This window comes from Pleurodeles waltl, chromosome 8 (assembly GCF_031143425.1).
Source record: "Pleurodeles waltl isolate 20211129_DDA chromosome 8, aPleWal1.hap1.20221129, whole genome shotgun sequence".
NCBI lineage: Eukaryota > Metazoa > Chordata > Amphibia > Caudata > Salamandridae > Pleurodeles > Pleurodeles waltl.
In genome coordinates, this window is record NC_090447.1 from 77,386,288 (window position 1) to 77,409,733 (window position 23,446).

Genomic DNA, 23,446 nt, shown 5'->3' on the forward strand with positions numbered 1-23,446 from the left:
CACAACTTAGTATAAAACAGGGCCTCTGCCCTACCTCATCAGACACTTGCTGGAGAAGAAACCTGAACCAGAAACTACATCCTGCCAAGAAGAACTGCCTGGCTGCTCAAAGGACTCACCTGTCTGCTTTTCTACAAAGGACTGCTGCCTTGCTGTTGGCCTGCTGCCTTGCTGAACTCTTGCCTGGCTGTAAAAGTGCTCTCCAAGGGCTTGGACAGAGCTTGCCTCCTGTTCCCTGAAGTCTCAGGACCAAAAAGACTTCACTCTTCCTCTTGGACGCTCCGTGCACCGAACTTTTCGACGCACAGCTTGTTCCGCGGCAAGAAAAACGCTGCACACCGACGCTGATCAACGCGACGCCTTCGGGACGACCGAAACTTTGACGCACGGCCTCGCAAGGACAACGCCGCCCGACTTCCCGGGAGAAATCGACGCGACGCCTGCCGTTAGATCAAAACTTTGACGCACGGCCTCGCAAGGACAACGCCGCCCGACTCCGCAGGAGAAATCGACGCGACGCCTGCCGTGAGATCAAAACTTTGACGCACGGCCTCGCAAGGACAACGCCGCCCGACTCTGCAGGAGAAATCGACGCGGCGCCTGCCGTGAGAGCAAAACTTTGACGCACGGCCTCGCAAGGACAACGCCGCCCGACTCCGCAGGAGAAATCGACGCGACGCCTGCCGTGAGATCGAAACTTCGACGCGCAGCCCCGCAGAACGACGCGCAGCCGGAAAACAAGCAGGAAAATCCACGCACAGACCCGGGACATCTGGTAATCCCCACGACCCACAGAAAGAGACTGTCCGCGCGCCGGAAAACGACGCCTGACTTCCCCGCGTGGAAAATAACGACGCAAGTCCGTGTGTGCTGGGGAGAAATCGACGCACACACCCTTTTTCCACGCACCTCTTCCTTTGTGGCCCTCTGAGGAGATTTTCCACCAGAAACCAGGTACTTTGTGTTTGAAAGAGACTCTGGGCCTGATTCTAACTTTGGAGGACGGTGTTAAACCGTCCCAAAAGTGGCGGATATACCACCTACCGTATTACGAGTTCCATAGGATATAATGGACTCGTAATACGGTAGGTGGTATATCCGCCACTTTTGGGACGGTTTAACACCGTCCTCCAAAGTTAGAATCAGGCCCTCTGTTTACTTTCTAAAGACTTAAGACACTTTATATCACTTTTCAGGGATATCTTTACAAATTCATATTGCAACTTTGATCGTTTTGACCTGAAGATACCCAGATAAATATTATATATTTTTCTAAATACTGTGTGGCGTATTTTTGTGGTGTTATGCTATGGTGTTGTATGATTTATTGCACAAATGCTTTACACATTGCCTTCTAAGTTAAGCCTGACTGCTCGTGCCAAGCTACCGGAGGGTGAGCACAGGCTGATTTTGGATTGTGTGTGACTTACCCTGACTAGAGTGAGGGTTCTTGCTTGGACAGAGGGCAACCTAACTGCCAACCAAAAACCCAATTTCTAACAGTGAGGTATTAATGTCAAAGCTTCCACTTGTTAAATACCTTTTTAAAAATGTTGAAAGAGAGTTTATCATATGTTGCATGATTCTTATTATATGATTTACATGGCAAACATCTTCAGGGATCGGCTCGTGTACAGCCTGTAGGAGCCGGACCAGACCCCTGGCTCGGCTTGTGAATTTGTTGGCTAGACCACCGGTATTGTAGTCACGTGTCCCTCGTAGGGACAGGACTGGGCCCTGCAGGTGGATTAGCTCTGGCTGCCAAGACCTTTCTGCGAGCAAGCCCTGCAGCCCTGCTATAGTAAACATGTCTTAGAAAAGTTATTATCCTGTGGTGTGGCGAAAAATGCAACCCACTCACTTTACTGAGCAGGATGAAAAAACATTTACTGAAAAAGAGGCAGAAATGTATCAATCTTCCCGCTAAAAAAACCTAGATATTACAGTTTTTGGCAGACTTCCAAAGGGACAGGATATTGCCCACTGTGATAAAAAATGGAATTCAGTGAACCTGTCAGCAGAGCTATTAATAAGAGATTCCAAAAGTATCACAGAATCGATTCAGTGAGTAAACGTGTCGCAGTCTGCGACAATCTCAGCTCTGTCTTTGCACAGACAACTGTGTGACCTTGGGCAAGCCACGTCAACTCCCTCTGCACAGATTCTTGGCGGCCTTGTCCTCTGTGTGTTCGTGCTCCTGCCGTGTGTATCCGAAGCGCTCACACAGTCCTGATGTTTTTCCTGAAATATCGCACTAAGGGCCAGATGAAGGAAGATTCCGAATTGCGACTCGCAATTTGCGAGTCGCAATTCGGAATGTTGGATGGTGTCCCTGACACCATCTGCAACTCGCAAGGGGGTCGCAAAGGCCCACCTCATGAATAATGAATTTGCAACCCCCTTGCGAGTGGCGGCCGTGACAGGGAAGGGGACCTGCTGCGGACAGCAGACCACCATGTCTGTGACTGCTTTTTTTATAAAGCAGTTTTATTTTTGTAATGCAGCCTGTTTTCCTTAAAGGAAAACGAGATGCAATACAAAAACGAAAAATTAAATGTTTTAGTTTCATTTTTTCAGAGCTGGGAGTGGTCCATAGGACCACTGCCTGCTCTGAAAACATGTTTGCAGTGCCATTCACAGCGGGGAAAGGGTCCCATGGGGACCCCTTCCCTTTTGCGCATGGGTTACCACCCATTACAAAAGGGTGCAAACTGCAATTGGTTTGCGCCCGCGTTCGCGGTCACTAAGCAATCCTGCATCGCCCTGCGACTCGCAATTAGGAAGGGAACACCCCTTCCTAATTGCGAGTCGCAAACCCGTTTTGCGATTCGGTAACCAGGTTACTGAATCATAAAACGAGGTCTGTGCATTGCAAAGTGCATTTTGCACGTCGCAAACAGCGAAATTCGCTGTTTGCAACGTGGAAACTGCTTAGTACATCTGGCCCTTGTAGTCTTACACACTACTATTCCCTGGACGCTTGAGTTGCTACAAGTTGAAAGGGGAACGGAAGGGACTCTTTTTTCCCCGTGAAGAGAGGGAAAGAAGAAACAACCCTCCTCTTTAGGGGGCCGAAAGGAAATGCAAATGTGTGAAAGTGGTAAATTGGCAAGTCTGAAGGCTGTTTGGGAGCCCAGAGTAGATTTTAAATGCTTGATAGAAACTGGAATTCCCTTTTAAAGGAAACCTATAAAACGGTTTGCAATACTACACTCAGTGCATTACTAAAAACGTGCTCTAAATATTTTTTTTTAATTCCACTTTGTGCGACAGCCTTTGTGCAACTTATCTTATACTGTGTGTAAGACATGTTTTAAACTAATGACTTGCATAGCTCACTGTGTTTTCTGTCGCAGGCTTGGACTTCTTAGCACTATAAGTGCACGTCACTATTTCGCCGGGGCACCGACTAGGATTCAAATCAGTGACGGTTAGTTCGGGCACCCGCATAGACAGCAGAAGGGAGGCATTGACCCACCGAGCTTTCTTGCCAGAAAAATACACCCCCATAAATTCATTAAAGTGGCTTTTATTTTTTTCCCATTTGTGGTGCGGGCATTATATTTTATATGCACTTACCTGTAGGTTAGAGACTCATTTACCCACTTCTCTCTACCAGGCCACACTCACTAGCCACGCCCCCACAGTAGTTCACTCACTTTTCTTTCTGCGCTCCTGACCGCTTGTAGCGAGTGATTCCTGCGACGTCCGGAACTTTTAAAACATTTCTGACTTTTTAGACAACATGTTGCATGGTGGCATCTTTGAGTCCTCATTTACAATGTTAAACGTGGAACCACATGTCCCAGAATGCATCGTACTGTCTGTTGCCTAGACAGCAAGGAGTGGCAGAGTGTGTCACTCATGGCAGTGGGCCAGTTGGCATCTATGCCAATATTTGCTGCACAGGTCCCTGCTAATTTGCCTCTGAATGCTGCCCTGTCCGTGCCACAGCAGCCGAGGGGCTCTAGGACCTGCCGGAACGCCCCCTCCCGGGGGGTGTGTGTAGGAGCCTGCATGGGAGTGTTTCTGGCCTGACAGGCAGGCTCCCCTCTGTGCGCACCGCCGCCCTCCGTTCTGCATCCTGGACAATAAATGAGACGCAGCCCTTCCACTGCCAGCAGGATCAGGCGCACGGATCCCGGCTGCACCTGCCACCGGCTCCCGCCCTGTGCTCTGGGGACGAGAGGCTGAAGCTCGTCTCTTTCACCAGCAGATCTCCCCTGCCAGCAGCCCGGACGCCCTCCTCCCCATCACCTGGAGCTGCTGAGAGCCACCTGTGGGCTGCATAGAGGGGCCCAGCCTCCTGGACCGCAGCGGGTGAGCTCAGTCGTGGGAGCCCTGCCTGGCAAGCACGAGGGTGTGATTTACCACTGGCAGGAGGTGCCAGGCTCCGGGCAGCGGCTGAGAGGGCTCTCTCCAGCCTGGGGAGGGAGAGACAGAGAGGAGAGGCGGCAGGTGCTGGCGTCCTTCGGGGGTCTAGCTGCACCCCATCTTGGCAACTGGACCAAAGGAAGTCATCGGTGGTCCCATCCCTCTGCACAGGATTTGGGGGCAACATAGCTACACTTTGGAGGGCTTGTTTATGGAGCAGCAAAATCTGATGATCTCGTCCCCCAGCTGTTTTTGACTTCATTTTTTATACCTGTCCATGCTCTAAAAAAAAGCATCGATTAAAAAAAACACTAAAAAAGGCAAGGTACTCTGTGCCTATTATTTGTGCTTTTGTTTAAAAGACGCCCAGGGGCCACCGGACGGGCCAGGTTTGACACCCTTCATTCGGAAGCCTTCAGCCGCCCCTCGACTCCCGGCTGCCTCCTTTGGAGCAGGTTAAGGTCTCGTTGTGACCCTCTGCACCCCAGGATGACCAGGGAAAGCGTGCAGATCCCCGATGACCGGGACTTTAGCAACTTCAGGATGGAGTGCAACTCGGAGGAGGGCTGGAGCCAGACCTACCACAAGGGGGGGATCACGGTGTGGATCCAGATCCTGGAGGAGGAGCGGGCCCTGCACAAGATCAAGGTAGGAGCCGGGGTGAGCCGGGATCCGGAGTTACCGTGTGCGGCAGGACCGAGGCGCTCTCTTTTCTCAGCTTCCACTTTACTCCAAGTCTTTCTCTGTTCATCGATCTTTAATTCTTTCAACCTTTATTTTTTCCTTATTTCCATTTGGACCTCTCTTTTTGATTTCGCTCTTTCATACTGTTTTTCCCCTTTCCTTCCGTCTTTCCAAGTTTTCTTTCATTGCTTTACTTGTCACATATTGCAAAATGTTCTTATCTAAGTATCTCAGATTGTTACACACGACATCGGGCTCACTCCCACCCTGAGCGCCCCCATAGGGACATTCTCCCCCACAAAAACCTGAATTGTGGAAGGTGAGAATTACCATTCTCACTTTGCAAATTGTAGCCCCCCCCCCCCGGCACCTCACCCCCGCCTTGGTCCCCCAAGTGCTATGGCCAGAAGCAGGACGGGCCATTGGCATGTGCCAGGTGGGTCCATGGCGCAGTATTCCAAGGGGCTCCGGAGTTCCCTGCAGCAGTCTCCCAATGATGTCTTACGTCGAAAGAAAGTGTTTAGGGGGTGCTAACTTTGGTTTCGCCCAGGGCGCTCTCTGAGCAGAGGCCAGCTGCGTTGTGCAGCCTGTATGACATGTACAGGGCACGCTCGAGCCAGGCTGACGTGTGCGTGCGGCGTGCCACGCACAGGTGCGTCCCCGCTTCCTTCCACTAGTGGGCACACCCCGGAAGGTGTATGGCTGGTGACCAGGGCAATGCAAACCAGCACTTGTAGTTTAACATTCTCGCGCGCCAGGAAATCCCAGCATGCCCTTCCCGTTGGCACAAAACCAGGACTGGCTACAAACCTTGACATGGGCCAGGTCATACTCCTGGTTAAGAGCTGCACTTGATGATGACGTGTTGATTCGAAGTTAACCCACATAATTCTACATTTATTCTCTTTTAAAGATCTGAAGGTGCCCTTGAAGGGTGTCAATAGTTAATTTTGTATATTTTCCATTGCACAGTGGGTTGCCATTCATCAAGGTTCTCAGGTGACTTGTCACCAAGGGCAGGGCGTTTTCTTCTGTCCTTTCCTTTTACAACTGTCCTTATTGGAACAGGGCCAAGGCTGATTGCATATGGCTGGACCTAATCTGAGGTGGATGGTGGGAAAAGAAGTAGGATGGGCTGGAATGCTACGTCGAGCAATGCTCACTGGCTAGACAAATTGGAGGCATTCCTCCCATCACCTTTTGTGTGTTTGCTTTTCTTTTACAAAACATAGTTTTCAGGGGGTTAGCTCAAATGGATCCACCGACGTGTAACGGGACTACAACTCCCAGAATGCATAAGGTTGTTAAATGAAAATCCAGGACTGGGGCATAGACTAGAGTCACCTGGTAACCTTCCAATTTGAGTTGGCATCACACTGGCAAATCCATGCATTCTTGGACCATAGCTATAGCCAATTGTCAGGGCACTCATGAATCGAAGCTCGATCCTTTATACATGTTTTTAGTCCAAAATTAGTGTTTAGTGCAGGTAGCAACAAAATAACAGTCGGACCGGGATTCGTGAGAAAAACAGAACTCAATTTATTCTTGAGATAGGAAGTCCATCACAGCAACAATAGCCGTCCTTGGAACCAATATCCATGTAGCAACAACAGCCAACACGTGTTTCGTCCTATGAGACATTAGTCTCAAAGACTTCATCTGGGCTTTTATAAAGAATCAAAAAACTAGTGAATCCAAATCATCCGACAAGTCTGAATATCTTATTTTGCCAAAATAATTGTTTGCCAAGAATTAAAGAACCGTAACGTGTAGAGCAATCTATCATTCACTAAATCATATTGGTAAGAAATCGCGTTCAGATAATCACGCGGCGTTTCTGTGTTCCAGTTCGTCAAGTAGAAAGACCATAGCCATGGTTTGGGGCAGCGGAACCACTTGAACTAACGAACCCCGCTATAATGATATGCAAAACAAAAGTTCAGGACTGAAAAGGTGGGTCCTGCTGGCACTGATCCAAGTCAGGGCTAGATTATCACTCTCATGAGAGACAGTCAGATTGGTATCCCTAAGCGATGGGGGGTGCTTCAGCACCTCATGGTACGGGGTGTAGAACGCCGTATTATGGAAAGTGCCCCAGGGACGCAACTGGCATGTGCCCCACTTTGCAAGTCCCCTGGGCACTTTGGTATTACAGAAAGTGCTGCAGACGCTTGGGGGTCCCTTTCTGTAATACAGATAGCGCTGGGGCACACATATAGCGCCTTCACTATCACCAGAGGGTGTTCCCTTATTTGCATGGGGGTGTGGCCCAATGAAAATTAGGAAATCCCTTTGCTTCTGCACCCGCGCCGTATTATAGATGAGGGCGCAGAGGCAAAGAAGTTGTCAGGAGGCGCGCCTAAAAGGTGGCGCACTGTCATTGCTCCCCCTGATGGCAGCCCTCTGCGGGGGGAAGCGGGCCCTATGGGCCTCCAGACATCCCCTTCCAGGCGAGTGCAGTCAGTCACTGCACCCACCTGCAAGGGGAACTCTAATCCCCCTTCCAGCCTCGCTCTTTTTGACTTGTATCCCTTTAACACTGTCGGGTAGCAGTTGCATCTACTCGCACGCCACGTAATCTTATAGGCGACGGCAGAGCATTTCAGCGGGTGACCCTGAAGGGCTTTATTCGCTGCGCGCTCAAGCCTGAACATCCCTCCGCTCGGCTGAGAGCTAATTTACTTCGGCTTGTGACAGAGATTGTCTGCTAGTAGGAGCCCATCAGCTGCACTACAACCACAGGGATTTTTTTTCTGCTGAATGTTTTATCTACCTGTGGGCATGGAGCTTTGATACAGGGAACATGGAACTTTGGCAGTGCTTAATATGTGGTTACCGGTGTTTGGCACTAGCACTTATTTTTAAGGCCAGGGACCTATTTTCGATAGAGAGAGAGAGTTGGAGGAGAATGATAGGAAACAGAGACAAAGTGAGATAGCCGGGAAGCAAAACAACTTGCAGGAGTGAGATAAAGAGACAAGGAGTGTCTGCTGGTGAAAGAACAAGGCGTGAGGTGGAATCAAGACTAGGCAAGCTTCATATTCCTTTAAAAAAAAAAAAAATGACTTTGGGCCCTGGCACTTATTTAATTTTACAAATCAAGCTCTGCCTAGGTTAGTTGGCTGCAGTCAACTACTTCTGTAGGTGATCCATGCAGCTGTCTCCCTCCAAATCCCCCACAGCAGAACTAAAGATTGTTTTTTTGTTTTTTTTCTCCCTGAAATTTAGTACCACGCTTATCGTGGGTCCTTAGGCAAGTGCCTAGTTTGACTACTGGAAAAGGCTGCCCCCAGAAAGCCTTATTCTCGGGTGACCAGGTGTCCCGGATTTTCCAGGACAGTCCCGGATTTTCACCTACTATCCCGGCAGAGTTTTGGAAATTCATCTCATGCCCCGGGTTTTGGAGGGGGTCGACTGAAAACTGTAGGGGTGCCCATATGTTTTCCAAATCCGAGATAGCAGCTGTTAAAATCAAGCAATTCAATTATTAGGCAAGATACTGGCTTTAAAAATTACATTTTATTAGTGCCTCCGCTGTCATTCTGTGGTGATGAACACTGACATTCTGCGCGCTCAGTTGAAGGAAAAGTGTAGTCCCTTTACTATTTTTATGAAATGCCCTGTTTTTTTTACCTTAAAATCCTGGTCGCCTTATTCACAGGCTTCGTTTACTGGTGTCAGTTTGGGTCTGTTGTAGCGCTTCTGTGCATCGTTTCTTCAGTGGCTGTGAGTTTGCATCGGGTTCCTCTCTGTGAGGCCCATTATAAGGCTTTTAACCAGCAGGACGCTTAACCTGGGCCTGGAAAAGTCACAAGACACAGGGAGCACGTGCGTAAACTGGGGGTGAATTACGGAAGGGCGTGTGATGTCAGTGTGTGCTCACGCAATACCAAATACAAAAGGAACAAAACATCAGAAACAGAAAGTAAAGTAACACAAAGGCTTCTGCTACACGGTCCACACCGTTGAATAATGCCCGTGATAGTCTCTAAAGGTACCCGAGGATTAATCCGGGGTCACAGAGCTGGGCTCTTGTGCGCCAAATTATGGCACTACACATTTTAGAGGCACAAAAAATTGCCTCTAGGCAGTGTAGCGCCATTTTCTGGCGCAGAAGCCACATGGACATGGCTCCTGTCTAAGTAAAGACAGGAGCCATGCCCACCACCCCAATGGCCATGCCCAGGGGACAGAGGTCCTGTGGGCATGGCCACTGGGGCCAGCGACGTGCAGGGGGCCCCAAGTCAGGGCCCGAGCGGTGTTGGGTAAAAAAAAAAAATACTCACCCGGACTTACCTTGGATGGGTCCCCCATCCTTAGGTGACCTCCTGGTGTGGGTGGGGGTGTCCCTGGGGCCAGGGAAGGACACCTGTGTGCAGTTTCCCTTACGCCTGACCAGACCCAGGCATTAAATAATGGCGCTAAGCAAGCTTAGCACCGTTATTTAAGGCCCCCATCCCCCCCATGCCGGATTTTAGCACAGGGGATAAATATGGAGCAAAGGCGATATCGTCCTTTTCTGGACGGGAACGCCTACCTTGCATCTCATTGACGCAAGGTAGGTTTTCCCCTCCAGAAAACAACGTAAACTCCATAACTTTGGCGCTAGACGTGTCTAGCGCCAAAGTATAAATATGGAGTTAGGTTTGCGCTGAATTAGTGTAAAAAAAAAATGACACTAATTCAGCGCAAACCGAGTATAAATATGGGCCCTACCGTCTAGTCTCAGGCCTATTGGCAGAGTGTTCTGCGTTGGATCTCGAGCCTCTTTCAGGATTAGCCGACTAACTTCGTCAGAACTGTTTCTGGGTGGTGAAAACCTGCGCTTTGGTGGAGTGGAAGTTTCTAGTCGGGTGATGGTGCGCAAACTGGTCTGTGAGATATTGGGTGATGGTGGGTGTGGATTGCTGTTTTCAGGAGAAAGTAAAGTCCACTGCTTGGAATATGTTGTTCTCATGTTATTCATTTAAGCTCTGCCCTTCTATTGTATTCTGAACCCTATAAATGGTGCCTGAGCAATTCACTTTTTGCAGCAATACATTTTTTAAGATCTAGGAGGTTTAAAGCTTTACACCCATAATATTACATTGGCGACGTAGAGGAGGCCAAGCCATGATGGGAGATCCACATTATGGGAATCCCGAACAGCTCTAGTATGGACATGGTCCTAAAATGGCCAGATGTGGGTGGGATGGTCTTGCAGGCACCCTACAAGCAGTGTGAAGAAACTCCTTTATTGCATCCAGGTAGAGGTCCTGCAGATATGTTGCTGCTACTCCTCTCTCCAACAACAGCCCACATAAAGCCCCCGACAGATAAGAATGCAGAATAGAATACAGAAGGTACAACACACTATGGTGATGACACTTAAAAGGCAAAATACAACCAACAGAAACCTAGCAGGCGAGTGAGAAGTACTGTTAGGATTAGCAAAAGCATCTGATCAATGAGGAGCTAGTCTGTGTCTCTTAGGCCCAGTTTTGGACAGTGTGTAGGTGGGAGTATTTTTGTTGGGGGTTGGTACGGATTTTGGGTGCATTGCTCAAGAAAGCATGACCCTCGCTTGCGTTTCTGCTTCCTCCCTCTACGGTCTGGTAGCTAAGGAAGCTCGGGTAACCGTGTGTAAAGCCTGCTACGGGATGCAGGTGGTCCTAAATTGGGCAGCAGAGTGGAGAACAGCTTTTAAATGTAATTGTATTTATGTTGCGCTTACTACCCGTGACAAGACGTTGAAGAACTTTTAGCAAGTAGCACTCCGGAACCTAAAGAGATAGAGGAGGAAAGCGCTTAGAAAGAATTATTAGAGAGATCATAGTAGTAAACTGAGGTTTGGGATGAGTCAAAGGAAGGGGTCAGGATGGAAGAGTCTAGGAAATGTTATTTTGGCCATCATAGTATAAAATAAGGTTTGGGGAGAGCCAAGGAGGGGTAGGGGAGGGAAGGGTCTAGAAAGGGTTATATGGAAGATCATAGAACTAGGATGAGGTTTGGGATGAGTCAAGGAGGGATGGAGAAGGGACGATTCAAGAAAGGACCTTAGGGAGATCATAGTAGTAGAATGAGTTTTGGGATGGGTTAGCGAGGGGAGGTAGAGGATATATTGAGAGAGATATAGGATGAGACATAGAGTAGTGCATTGGTAGGGGTTGAATGTTTTTTTCTACAGTAGGAGTAAAGTAATGAATATTTAGATACATAACTACATAGAGTATACATTTTTAAGGGAAATAATAAAGAGATAACCACAGTGAGAGCAAATGTGACTTTCATTTGAAAAGTGGGGGGTACCAGGAAGTGGCCTTGGAAAGTGAATGCAAATGAGCTAACCAAGCACATGATAGTAATTGTTTAGGTCCAAACAAGCATTGTCGAAAGCACTACACACACTGACTTGGGAAACAAACTTAGATGTGTACGGACCAGGCACAAACGTCAAAAATGCATTCAGTTTATGCAGGATATGTGTAAAAATAAAGACGCGTGGGATTTTTGTTGGGAGAAGAAACAACTGTTTATTGAAACCAGTTTAAACATTCTTTATTTTTCCATATCCTGCACTTGCATACCTCATGCAAATGTAGGTTCAGGGATGTGAATACCATTCATTTATGCACATACATTAAGACATATATGCTAGTCTCATAAGAAACTCCCCTAACACTTGTAAACTAAATGCAAATTCTTATTTTGTACTTTGAATGTGAAACTCATCCTTTTCCAAACTGTGCACTTACAGTAGCTGTGAGTACTGGGTTGTGCAAGCCCTCTCTTTTCTTATTCTGTCTGGGGGGGTTCAAGAAAAAAACATTACCTGCTATGGGGGACCCTTTCAGGTTAGGCCGGCCATGATGCTTTTGGGTCAGATGGGTCCCAGGGGCTGCAGTTTTTCTACCTTTGTATATTTCATACTAGGCTACAGTGGCAGACTCAGCCTTGTTTCTCCACAAATATACATTCTTCTACTTGATGCTGGGAACATCTTATGAATACAGATGTACCCGCCCTCCCCACCATTGTGGATACACCATTCTTACTGAAATCCATTTATTGTAAATACATCGGGTATCTAGAGATGTAAATAATTATTTATTTGTTTTTTTGGAGCACTAATTGATGTGTTTTTTGTTTTTAAATGTATGAATTAAAGATCGTTTTTGTTTCTTTTGGTATCAGTATTTGAATGTGATTGGATACTTATATCTTGTGCTAAGATAACATTTTGAGGCGTGATTTGAGATAATAAATTGGTTGGAAAACTGCACACAACCCCCACACCACTGCGCTTGTTGAAGCCAGCATCTTGAGGTACTTTGCGATTACATCACCAGTCAATCAATCAGTACTTGTATAGCGCGCTTATCACCCGTGGGGTCTCAAGGCGCTGTTTGTGGGTGTGCTGCTCAGTGGCAGAGCCAGGTCTTGCGGTCCTTCCTGAACTGCTTCAGTGATGCGTCTGCCTGAGCTTGAGAGGTAGCTTGTTCCATGTCCGAGCTGCGAGGTAGGAGATGGATCTTCCTCCTGCTGTGATTTTGTTCGGATCTTGGGAATGGCTGCGAGGGCGAGCTGGGAAGAGCGGAGATGTCTGTTGCGTGTGTAGAAGGTGATGCTGCAAGTGTTTGCCTGCAAAACGTATGCTTCAAAATAGCAAGGCACTCAAACATAACAATATCCACTATTTTGTTTGAAAACTTAGTAAGAAACAGAAGAAGATTAAATTAGGCTAAAAGGATGAAAACTTTGACTGGGACAGGGGTGTCCAGCGTTAAGTACAGGAGGGTGGATCCATGCCAAATTTTCAGGATTACTCCTGGTTATGAAAATGAGTCCCATACAGATTAATTCTTTGCAATTGTATCACTTCTGGATGCCCTAAAATCTGATATATTCTTTTAACCCTGGTTTAAGAGTACTTAGGTCAAATAATGAAGCAGGGACAGACTTCGAGGGACTTTGGAGCCAGGTTGGGGCTTGCCCTTCACTAGAGTAGAGGTGGGCATGCGCATGTGATGGGGGTTGGTAGCATTGGAAACGAAGGAACCGGACTGAAGGTCAGGCAAGTGTAGGTACAAGTTGGGGAAAGCAAATCTGCAGTTACAGGGCATAGGTCGGGGTACACATGGGTGGAGAGTGTACACCCACTATTTTCATAGGGTAGACTCCACCCTCCCGACTAAAAAGCTGGGCTGCTGTGTAAGGATCACACACAGCCAAAATATGTGAGGATCCCCCTTGGTACGTTCTTCAGACAATAAACACCCTCACATTCAGTCTTTTCAACCAAACAACTTTAGTCCTCTCAATCAATCAAGTTTAATACCACAGGAATGACGAAAACACATAGATCATTAAATTTTTTAGAAGTACAACGAATAATAATATATATGTTTTTGCTCAATTAGTATACCAAATTAACAAAACTCAACATTGAAAACAAAGATACAGCATCATATTAAAACAGGGGGAACTTTTTTTATTTTTTAAGAAAACTCCTATCAGTCTCTTAATAAAAAAAAGAAAGTTACACTCCCACTTGATGTGTCACTGGATATAGCTGGATATGTTTAGTGACAGACTGAAAATGCTCATGCACTCTGGGTTGTGTTTGTTATGGACTGTCGACGCGTTTCGGTGGTCTTAAGCAATATATACCACCTTCCTCAGGACAAATACATTACTTGACTGACCAATAGAATATCTAAAAAACATGTAATACAATTCATTGAGTGACAACATTAGACATACATTATCACCTGTGCAATTTTGTAACATACTCAAAATCAGACATTGAGGATAATAATTAAAATCCTAGAAACATATCCAACATGGAAGATCTTAAGTGCAGATTCAGTCTCCCATGGTATAGAACTATAATTCACTCAACCATCCAATCATCCATGCACCAGGTGCCTCTTCAAACCGCATATACCTTAGCATTTACCCATCCCATTCAAATGTGTCTATACATACATTCCATTACTGCATCACAACAGAAACCCCAAAAATGGTAGAAGACTATTACCTTGTACTTGATCTCACCACTTTTAAAAAGCGAGGATCACACTCATGGCAGTAACAAGGCTGGAAAAACGTTTCAAGCCTGCCTTGCCTCTGCCCTGTGATTTTTTTTTTTCCCAGCATGCCCAGTGCCAGAAGCCCTGAATCCAGATGCTCAAAATTCACTGCACATCATTTAAAAAGGCGAGCAGGCAGAATGTTGATCTTTCAGTTTCTAAGCCTTCACCCACCAGCTTGGCATGCGGCCTGATTTCAAGGAAGTATTTCTAACTCCGAAGGCTGGGCCCAGGGGTACCATTGCAATCACTCAGGCCACATCCTTGCTTTCAAGCGCTAACTTCTTTAGAAGTAAGTGGGCAAACAAATTACCAGGAAGAGTCCATGCAGAAGCTGAGCCATGCAATTGGCAAGTAATTTGTGCCACAAAATATGCAAAGTCTCTTTACAATTAAAACATGTATTTAATTAAAATGCAGAAATCTTTCACCTTAGTTTTTTTTTAGATTACATCACTGCATTGACAGGTGTTTATTAAAAGTGATAGATGGAATTTAGTGTGAATTTAGAAACATTGATGTCCTCTCACCTTGACACCAATGCTAGTAATGAACTAAAAGGCAAGTCAGTTGCCATGAGCACCCTATTTGTGGCCTAGGTTCTTTTGTACACAGAGCAACATCGTGTAGTCTATTAAATCAAACACAAGAGAAAGACTTGCCTAAGATCACAAAACTTGTTCCAGCAGGGATGCTATAATTGATTCCAGGTTTTCTTCTTTTAAATTGTGTAATTCTGCCACCAGAAGGACATATTTATTTCTTCTGTTTTACAACAAAGTTTAATGTTTTTAGGTTTGAGTATGGGTGGCAAACAGAAGCCACATTCATGTCAATTGCCAGGTGTACCTTATATGTGGCCTAGATTCTTATTACACCTGGAGCAACATTACAGTACACTCAGATAAGCACAAGAGAGAGATTTGCCTAAGATCACACAGTTTGGTCAAGTGGGGAAGCTGGGATTGATCCCAGGTTTTCTGATTTCGCAATGTACTGCTTATCCACTAGATGGGCATCTTTTTATTTCTCCTGTTTTATATCAAAGGGTAATACTTTGTATTTAATTCTTGTCACATGAGGTCGGAGCATAGGTGGAGGCAGAAGCCACAGAATCAATTGTCATGTGCCCCCTATATGTGGCCTAGGTTCTTATTATATACGGAGGGACCTTACAGTTGATTAAATCACACAAGAGTTACCTGCCTAGGATCACCACTCCTAGCTAAGCTCTACTTCAGCTTTGACTTAATGCTGTATGTTTGTGAAAGTGGATGGACCCAAGTATCTTTATATGAATACTTGTCAACCTGAACTGATGGTTTTGCATTTGTCAGTACCACAGAGTGATGCACGCTTACTTACCAAGTTGTAGAAATAGCATGCTCATTGCTTCTCTCATCCATGGTGTAACTGTGTATGTATTTTTTCTCTCAACTAAGGGCTGTTTTGCATAATCCTGTTAGCTCCTCGATGCCCCAAATATTTATATCTAAATCTGTCACACCACAACAAAAATGGTTCCCAAGCATTTGAAAGTGTGTGCTTTATTTAACAGCTTCCAAACACTAAGGGCCTGATTACAACTTTGGAGGAGGTGTTAATCCGTCCCAAAAGTGACGGTAAAGTGACGGATATACCACCAGCCGTATTACGAGTCCATTATATCCTATGGAACACGTAATACGGCTGGTGGTATATCCGTCACATTTGGGACGGATTAACACCTCCTCCAAAGTTGTAATCAGGCCCAATGTGTTGAAGAGCAGTGTTCTTTGAAAGGAAGAGGAGTTGTTTATTTATAGCTCTGGAAATTCTGGAGCAGAATAGGTCAGCTTGCCAAGTTGTTACTCCTACCTACTGCACCATTGCTGCAGAGTTGTGATGTATTGGGTCATAACAAAATAACACAGGGTAGCAGTGTTACATTGCTCTTAAGTCTGGCAGGCTGATGTAATTCAGGCTTCTGTTTGAGAAGAGACACCATGTGCGCTTGCAAGGGCTGACTCCTTCACTACGAAGTTACAGCGACTAGGCGAGCCCATGGGGCGGGATGGCTGTAAACCATTAGGCCTTCTCCTGGGTTCCATGGTGGCAGCCTAACATGTCTAGGATGCGCAAAGTTCTTATTAGCCAGCGTTGTCTAGCACAGATTTGATGACTGATGGTACTTTGTGGTGTTGCTCACTGCTCCTACAGTTCCCCACGTGTGTAGTAAGCTAGCAGCATTTCCTTGTGAAGGCCAATTTCTTGAAGGGGCTGTTTGAGATAGAAGTGCTTGTGCCCTTTTCTTGTAAGTTAACTTGTATCACCATTTACTTCTCATTCTTGACACTGGGTGGATTACATTTATTTGGGTGGCAGCGGACACTTCTTTGTGTGACACTGACTGTCTATTCTTTGTGTGGGTTATCTGGTCGCACTGGGGCCAGGGCGAGTTGCTGATGCGGTTTACGGAATCGGGACACTTTTATTATCACTGCAAAGGCATGAAAAGATGCTTCCAGAAGCTTACCAGCCCATCAGTCATGCAGTAGGGACAATTGAGAAGCTTAAGGAATTCCCAGGGAGGCACAAAAAAGAAGCTGAACAAGTCACTGAAAATTGCTGACTACCAGCAGAATCTCGTGGTCAGGTAGAAATAAGATCAGTGTTATCACCCACATAACCGGCCAAACAACTTGGAAGCCCACTGCTTGAAGGGGAAGAGAAACTACAAAACTTCTGCAGGAAATTCTTGCTGAATTAGAAACTCCATTCAGAAGGTTTTCAAGATTATATGGACAGTGGTGAGAATGACATTCTCAACCTGTTTTGAGGGCAGTAAACACACTTCCAGTGACTTCAAGTGACTACAATAGGTGTTTTGGCGTCATGAACTTGTTGATATCACCCTTACGAAACTGTCTTGGTATCTCACGTCCTGCAGATCATACTCTAGAAAGGTAGAACCCACTGTCCATCAGAACAGAAGATGTGCAGACGCATTGGCTATTTTTAAGTTATTTCATTACCCACATGGGAGGAATTCAATGATGTAAACGGTTTCGCTATATCATATGGTTAAATGCCATGGGACAATAAGGCACCGTCCATAATGTCCAAATTAATGTGGGCAGAATGTCCAGTTACAACTGCATCTTTCATAGGCAATATTCTTTGTCATGCTTAGAACACTTAGTGTGCACCTTTCATTTTTTTTTTTTATAATGGTCAAAATGTGCTGAAATTGTCAGTGTATATAAGGTTGGTATGTTAGGTAGGGGAATACATTTTATTGTTTTGATATTCGCTCTTGCAGTTTCTAGCTTTTGTAATGCAGTGCATGAACTGCGCTTTGTTCTTGGTGCCAAGTTTAGTATGCATGGCTTGTGGCGCTCAGTGACTTTCCTACGGCAGTTAGTCAGACACCAGATTTCATCCACATTTGGGCTGTTAATTCCTCTAGAGAGGGAACTCCGGTCACAAGCTTAATTACTGATCAGCTTTCACTTGTTAAATTTCGTAATGCCCTTAAACATGCTTATGATAGACCTGCTAAACATATGTGTGAGGTTTTAAGATCCAATGTCACTTCTTGTGATGTCACTCCCTGTATGATATCAAGCACCATGATGTCACACGCCATGATGTTATGCATCGCAATGTCGTGCGAAGTGATATCACTTGCTTGATGCCTAACTTGGTTAGGACCCCTTCTTCTGTTTTTTAAGGGCTTGTGCCCAGTTTATTATGATGCAGAAACAATTAACCTGAACTGGGTGAATTTAAAAACACCTGACATTGAGCAACTTGAGGCATGCTGGTAGCTGTTTTTAAATCTGTGACTAAGACTAGGCAGGAGTGGCTCCCGGGGCTTTGTTGGGGGAGGGCGCCGCTCCTCTCCTGCACTGAAGGTACAGGCTCCCAGCCTGCCCTGAGGCGAATCCTGACGCTGCTCAGAGCAGCGTTCGGATTGGCTGGGAGCACCCAGCCACGGTGCTCCCAGGCAGACTGGGGGCCTGTGCAGGCTCTCTCCAGCCCGGCAACTGTGTTGCTGGGCTAGAGAGAGCCTACTGCGCATGCGTGTTTGGCCAGCTACATGCGCACTGAGGGGGGTGCGATGCACTCCCCCTCAGTTCTCGTCATCCCTAATGCCCCGTCCCTTCTACTGCAAAATGATAATAAACCTACTTTATAGCGGAGAAGCAGCGCCTGAGACCAGGGTCGGACTGGGACAGGAAATAGGCCAGGGCAACAGAATAAAGGTTTCTCACATTAGTGAATCAATTAGCTAAAAAAAAGTGACCCACAATTTCAAATCGGGGCAGCTTTGAACTTGTAGCTGTATAGGTGATATGCAATGCAGCGGAGACTGCATGCATTCGTGCTGGCTGCAGGCAATGTTTGCTTTACCATCAGGAAAATCAACAGTAGAAACCGGCCCAGCAGAGCATACTACAGGCCCACAAACAGACCACAAACCGGCCCACGCCGTGACCCTGTCAGACCAGCCCATCAGGCTCAGTCTGGTTGCCCAAGGCCCGTCCGACACTGACGAAGACACATGGGCACATGACATAATCTCTGAGCTATCTGTGAGCTGAGAAAAAACCTTGGTTTATTCAAAGTTTACTTTGGAGAGTATTCACAAATACAAATAGCCATGAATTGTACAGAATGTTCTGTTGGTTGTGAACTTGTGTTTAGAGTCATGGGCACTGAAACCGTAGCTGTTTATTAATATATAGTTTAAAACAATAGTCCATCTGCCACTAACGTGGAAAGGCCTGGTTTCAAATCACAGGATGGGCTGTCTCGCTCTTTCATCCTTCCAGGTTCGATAAAGAATACCATTTACCTATCGCTACAAGTTAAGGGCCCAATCAAGATGACTAGTAGCAGTGTAACTTCAGAGATCTGGGGTGCTTTCACCCGGAGACTCCACTTCAACCAGGTGGAGGTTCGGGAAGAAATGCCGGGGGGTGAATAACCAGAGGAATCTGGACTGCAGTTACTGATTTCCAAGGGTATCCTCAGAGTCCCAGTAATCCTTGGTAATTTCGACCCCCTCCCTGTACCGGTAACTGCAGGGTGTGGTACTACCAGGAGAGAAAACCGGGAAGTAACAATGAGGCCTGTAGCAGAGGTTTTCAGGAGGGAAGAATCCATGCCAGATTTTCTAGAAGCAGAAGCCCACTTGTCCTTTAGATTATATCAATTTAGAATTACTTTATGTAAATTATTCCAGGTGGATTTACTCAAAATGTAGCCTGGATGTGGCCCTCCTGCTTAGGACACCGATTAATTATAGCCCCAGCTGTTGTAAATGTAGGAAGCTGGCCTGGTGCGTGGTGTGCACCTGTGGAGTTATCACCTTATTCCAGGTCCAGGTATCCTGTATTAGTGATGTGCAGGCAGCGCCTAGAAGCCAGGCTCTCTAGGGGTGGCTGTGGATGAGCAGCCAAGGCTTATCTAGGAGACATGCAAAGCCCATGCAATACCACTGTAGCCACCCAGTACTCACACACATGAAAGAAAACACTCAGTGTTACCAAAATAAAGGTACTTTATTGTAGTAACACAATACTAGAATACTGGAGGTAAGTACACACACGTAAACACACACACAAAAGCAGTTAGCCTAGAAACAACAAGCATTGGCAGTACTTAGTAAAGATAAAGAGGGCCTTGGAGGAGGCCCAAATCATACACTAAAAGAGTGGAATGTGAGATACAGTCCCCCACCAAAGGATGTGGAGTTGTTAGATGGGAGCTGGAAGAACTAGGAACTCCACGATGTGAGTGAGTGACCCCCAGTGACCAGACGAGCAGAGGTAAGTACCAGGTCTCTCCAAGGACTAACAGGAGGACTTGGAAAAATGATTATAAAATAACAGGACCAAACTACAAGAAACCAAAGGTGGATTCCTGAAAAAGAAGGGGACAGAGTCTAGTTCATGAGTGAGTGTCCAGTGGGGGCAGGAGATACTACCAACCTTTCTGTGGATGAAGGGACAGGTCGACGGGGGAAGAAGACCGACAGCTGTGCAGCCCAGGAGCTGAAGAGGAGTCCTTGGAGTGGTGCAGATGGTGTCCCACATCGGTCGTCAGGTTGCAGAAGGTCACTGGTGTTGGACAACCACCAACAAGCCTTGGCAAATGCAAGAGGAGCAAAAGGAGAGTTGCATGGCTGAAGAAGACCAGCAAGGCCCAGGGGACATGACCCTTGGAGGGGAGTCTGCGGTGACCCTCAACAGTCGGGAAAGCCAACAGAAACAGTTGCAGCCCCCACAGGCAGCAGGCACGGCAAGTCGTAGTGAGGCCCAGTCAGCACACCTGAAGAGGAGTCCCACATCACTGGAGCAGCAGAGAGGAGACTGTGCTTGGCAGGAAGAAGTGCTGGGGGCCGGGGCTACACAGAGCCTGAAGATCGCTGGGAGCAGGAGGCAACAAGCCTTGGTAGCTGCAAGAGTCGCAGTGCACAGCGGTACTGTCCTGCAAGGAGAGGCAAGGGCTCACTATCTCCCAAGTTAGACAGCTGGCAGACAGGACCAAGGGGACCACTCCAGAGCACCACATATTTCCAGCGGAGAGCAGATCCACGCTACTGGACGTCATTGCAGTTGGTGCCTGCAGATGCAGGGGAGTAACTCATTCACTCCAAGAGAGCTTCCTTCTTGCTTCTTGGTGCAGACTGAAGCCTTGTCGACCCCAGAGGATGCACAGCCGTTGAAATGTTGCAGTTGCTGGAAGGACCGGAGAAACAATGTTGAAAAGTGAAGTCGTCGCCAGAGTTGCAGCTTTGTCGGTTCTTGTAGAGTCCGGTTACGGTTCTAGTGGCCAGAAGATGAAGTAAACGATGCAGAAGAGTCCTGGTGGAATCTTGCACATCGAATCTGGGGTCCCCCCCTCAAGGGAGTCCCTAAATAGCCCTAAAAGGGGGTTTGGTCACCTAGTAAGTTGATCACCTATCAGGAGGGGGCTGTGACATCACCTGCCTGACCTGGCCACTCTAATGCTCTCCGGGGCCTCTGCACATCTTGGTTCCAAGATTGCAGAATCAAGTGGCCACCTGGAGGAGCTCTGGATACCACCCCTGGGGTGGTGATGGACAGGGGAGTGGTCACTCCTCTTTCCTTTGTCCAGTTTCGCATCAGAGCCAGGACCGGGGGTCCCTGGACAGGTGCAAACCGGTTTATGCACGGAGGGCAACAAATGTGCCCTTCAAAGCAAACGTGTGGCTTGGGGAGGCTACCCCTCCCAAGCCAGTCGCACCTATTTCCAAGGGAGATGGTGTTGCTTCCCCCCCCTCAGGAAATCCTTTGTTCTGCCCTTCCCTGTCTGAGGTGGTCAAGTAGCTGGAGGGCAGAAACCTGTCTGAGGGGTGGCAGCATCAGGGGTTACCCGGAAAACCCCAGAAGGCTGGTAAAAGCAATACTGGGGGTCCTCTAAGGAGCCCCAGAGTGAATGGAATCATACAACCAATACTGGCAACAGTATTGGGGTATGATTCCAAAATGTTTGATACCAAACATGCCCAGGATCGGAGTTACCATTATGTAGCTGGACACAAGTAGTGTCCGGTGTCCAGTACACGGGTAAAATGGCTTCCCCGCACTTACGAAGTCCAGGGAAATGGAGCTAGAGTTCGTAGGGGCACCTGTGCTCCTGCAGGGGTGCCCACACACATAGGAACCTACACCCTGCTCTCAGGGTTAGGAGGGCCTCCCATAGGGGTGACCTACAGTGCCCTGGTGCAGTGAACTGAAGTGAAAGGGTGCACGCACCTTTTCATGCAGGCTGCAATGGCAGGCCTGCAGACACATTTGGCATGGGCTCCCATGGGTGGGTACCCAAGTAGCATATACTAGGGACTTATAAGGGGGCACCAGTATGCTACTTGTGGGGTGTACAAAGTCCTAGGCAACCAAATTCAGATGGAGAGAGCACAATCACTGGGGTCCTGGTTAGCAGGATCCCAGTCAAGACAGTCTAAGGACACTGATAGCAGGCAAAAAGTGGGGTAACCATGCCAAAACGAGGGTACTTTCCTACAGTAACTTCTAGGATACCATTAATAAAAATATGACTGAGGGACAGCCCAGGTCCCTTGTTATTCATGCACGTAACTATAAGTATAGTAATGCATTATTAGATATAAAAGGTTAGAGTGACCTGAGATGTGTTTCCTGACTGCATCATGCCGCCCCTCGCCCACCTGCTAACAGGTTCCCACACTGGCACTGAAAGCATCATCGCTAAGTTCCATCCCACTAGATTGCATAGTGCCTTGTATTGGTTTCACAAACCTCAGAAGTGCCTCGCTACACGCTTTAAAGAAAGGCCGTTTGTAGTTCGCTGGTTGTCGGAATGGGCCACAGGTCACACAGTGAGAGACACAGGCATGCCAGAGAAATATGTGACACCGTCGTGTACGATGCCTAAAGTGTCAGGCTTTATTCAGACTGTACTGTCTCCTCAGACTGACACTTCCTAGGGTTGGTTCAGACTGTGCTGTTTCGGTTGAGTAGCCTTTTCCCATCACTACTCGGTCTGTCTTGTCCTTGATTCTGTCCCTGACTGCTGGGCCTGCCTTGTCTGTTTCTTCATACTGACTGCTTGGCCTGTCCTGCCTCTGTTTCTTTAGGCTGACACTGACTGCTTGGCCTGTCCTGCCTCTGTTTGTTTATGGTAACAATGACTGCTTGGCCTGTCCTGCCTCTGTTTGTTTATGGTGACACTGACTGCTTGGCCTGTCCTGCCTCTGTTTAGGCTGACACTGACTGCTTGGCCTGTCCTGCCTCTGTTTGTTTAGGCTTACACTGACTGCTTGGCCTGTCCTGCCTTTGTTTGTTTAGGCTGACACTGACTGCTTGGCCTGCACTACCTCTGTTTTTTTAGGCTGACACTGACTGCTTGGCCTGTCCTGCCTCTGTTTGTTTAGGCTGACACTGACTGCTCGGCCTGTCCTGCCTCTGTTTGTTTAGGCTGACACTGACTGCTTGGCCTGCACTACCTCTATTTTTTTAGGCTGACACTGACTGCTTGGCCTGCCCTGCCTCTGTTTTTTTTAGGCTCATACTGACTGCCTGGCCTGTCCTGCCTCTGTTTGTTTAGACTGACACTGACTGCTCAGCCTGTCCTGCTTGTTTTCTTCTGACTAACGGTCTATGCACAGCTTGTCTGCCTCTTTGTTTATACTGACACTGACTGCGCAGGCTGGCCTGTCTGTTCCTCCTGACTGACACTGCCTGCTCGGCCTGTGATGTCTGTATCACCAGAAAGACGTTCCCAGCGTGGCCTGTCCTGACTCCCCGCCCCTGGCACTAAGT

At 47.2% G+C, this 23,446-nt stretch overlaps 1 protein-coding gene across 2 annotated transcripts in view; it reads left to right on the forward strand.

The window, feature by feature from the left end:
* Window positions 1-4,029: 4,029 nt before the first annotated feature.
* Window positions 4,030-23,446, forward strand: part of STARD10 (StAR related lipid transfer domain containing 10) — a 265,342-nt gene continuing 245,925 nt past the window's right edge. Inside the window, exon 1 of one of the 2 annotated variants that reach the window (XM_069203768.1) lies at window positions 4,030-5,022. In XM_069203768.1, coding sequence (XP_069059869.1) covers window positions 4,864-5,022 — 159 coding nt within the window. In that variant the 5' untranslated portion in view covers window positions 4,030-4,863. The remainder of the gene's footprint in view (window positions 5,023-23,446) is intronic. The other variant, XM_069203767.1, reaches the window with a different exon arrangement.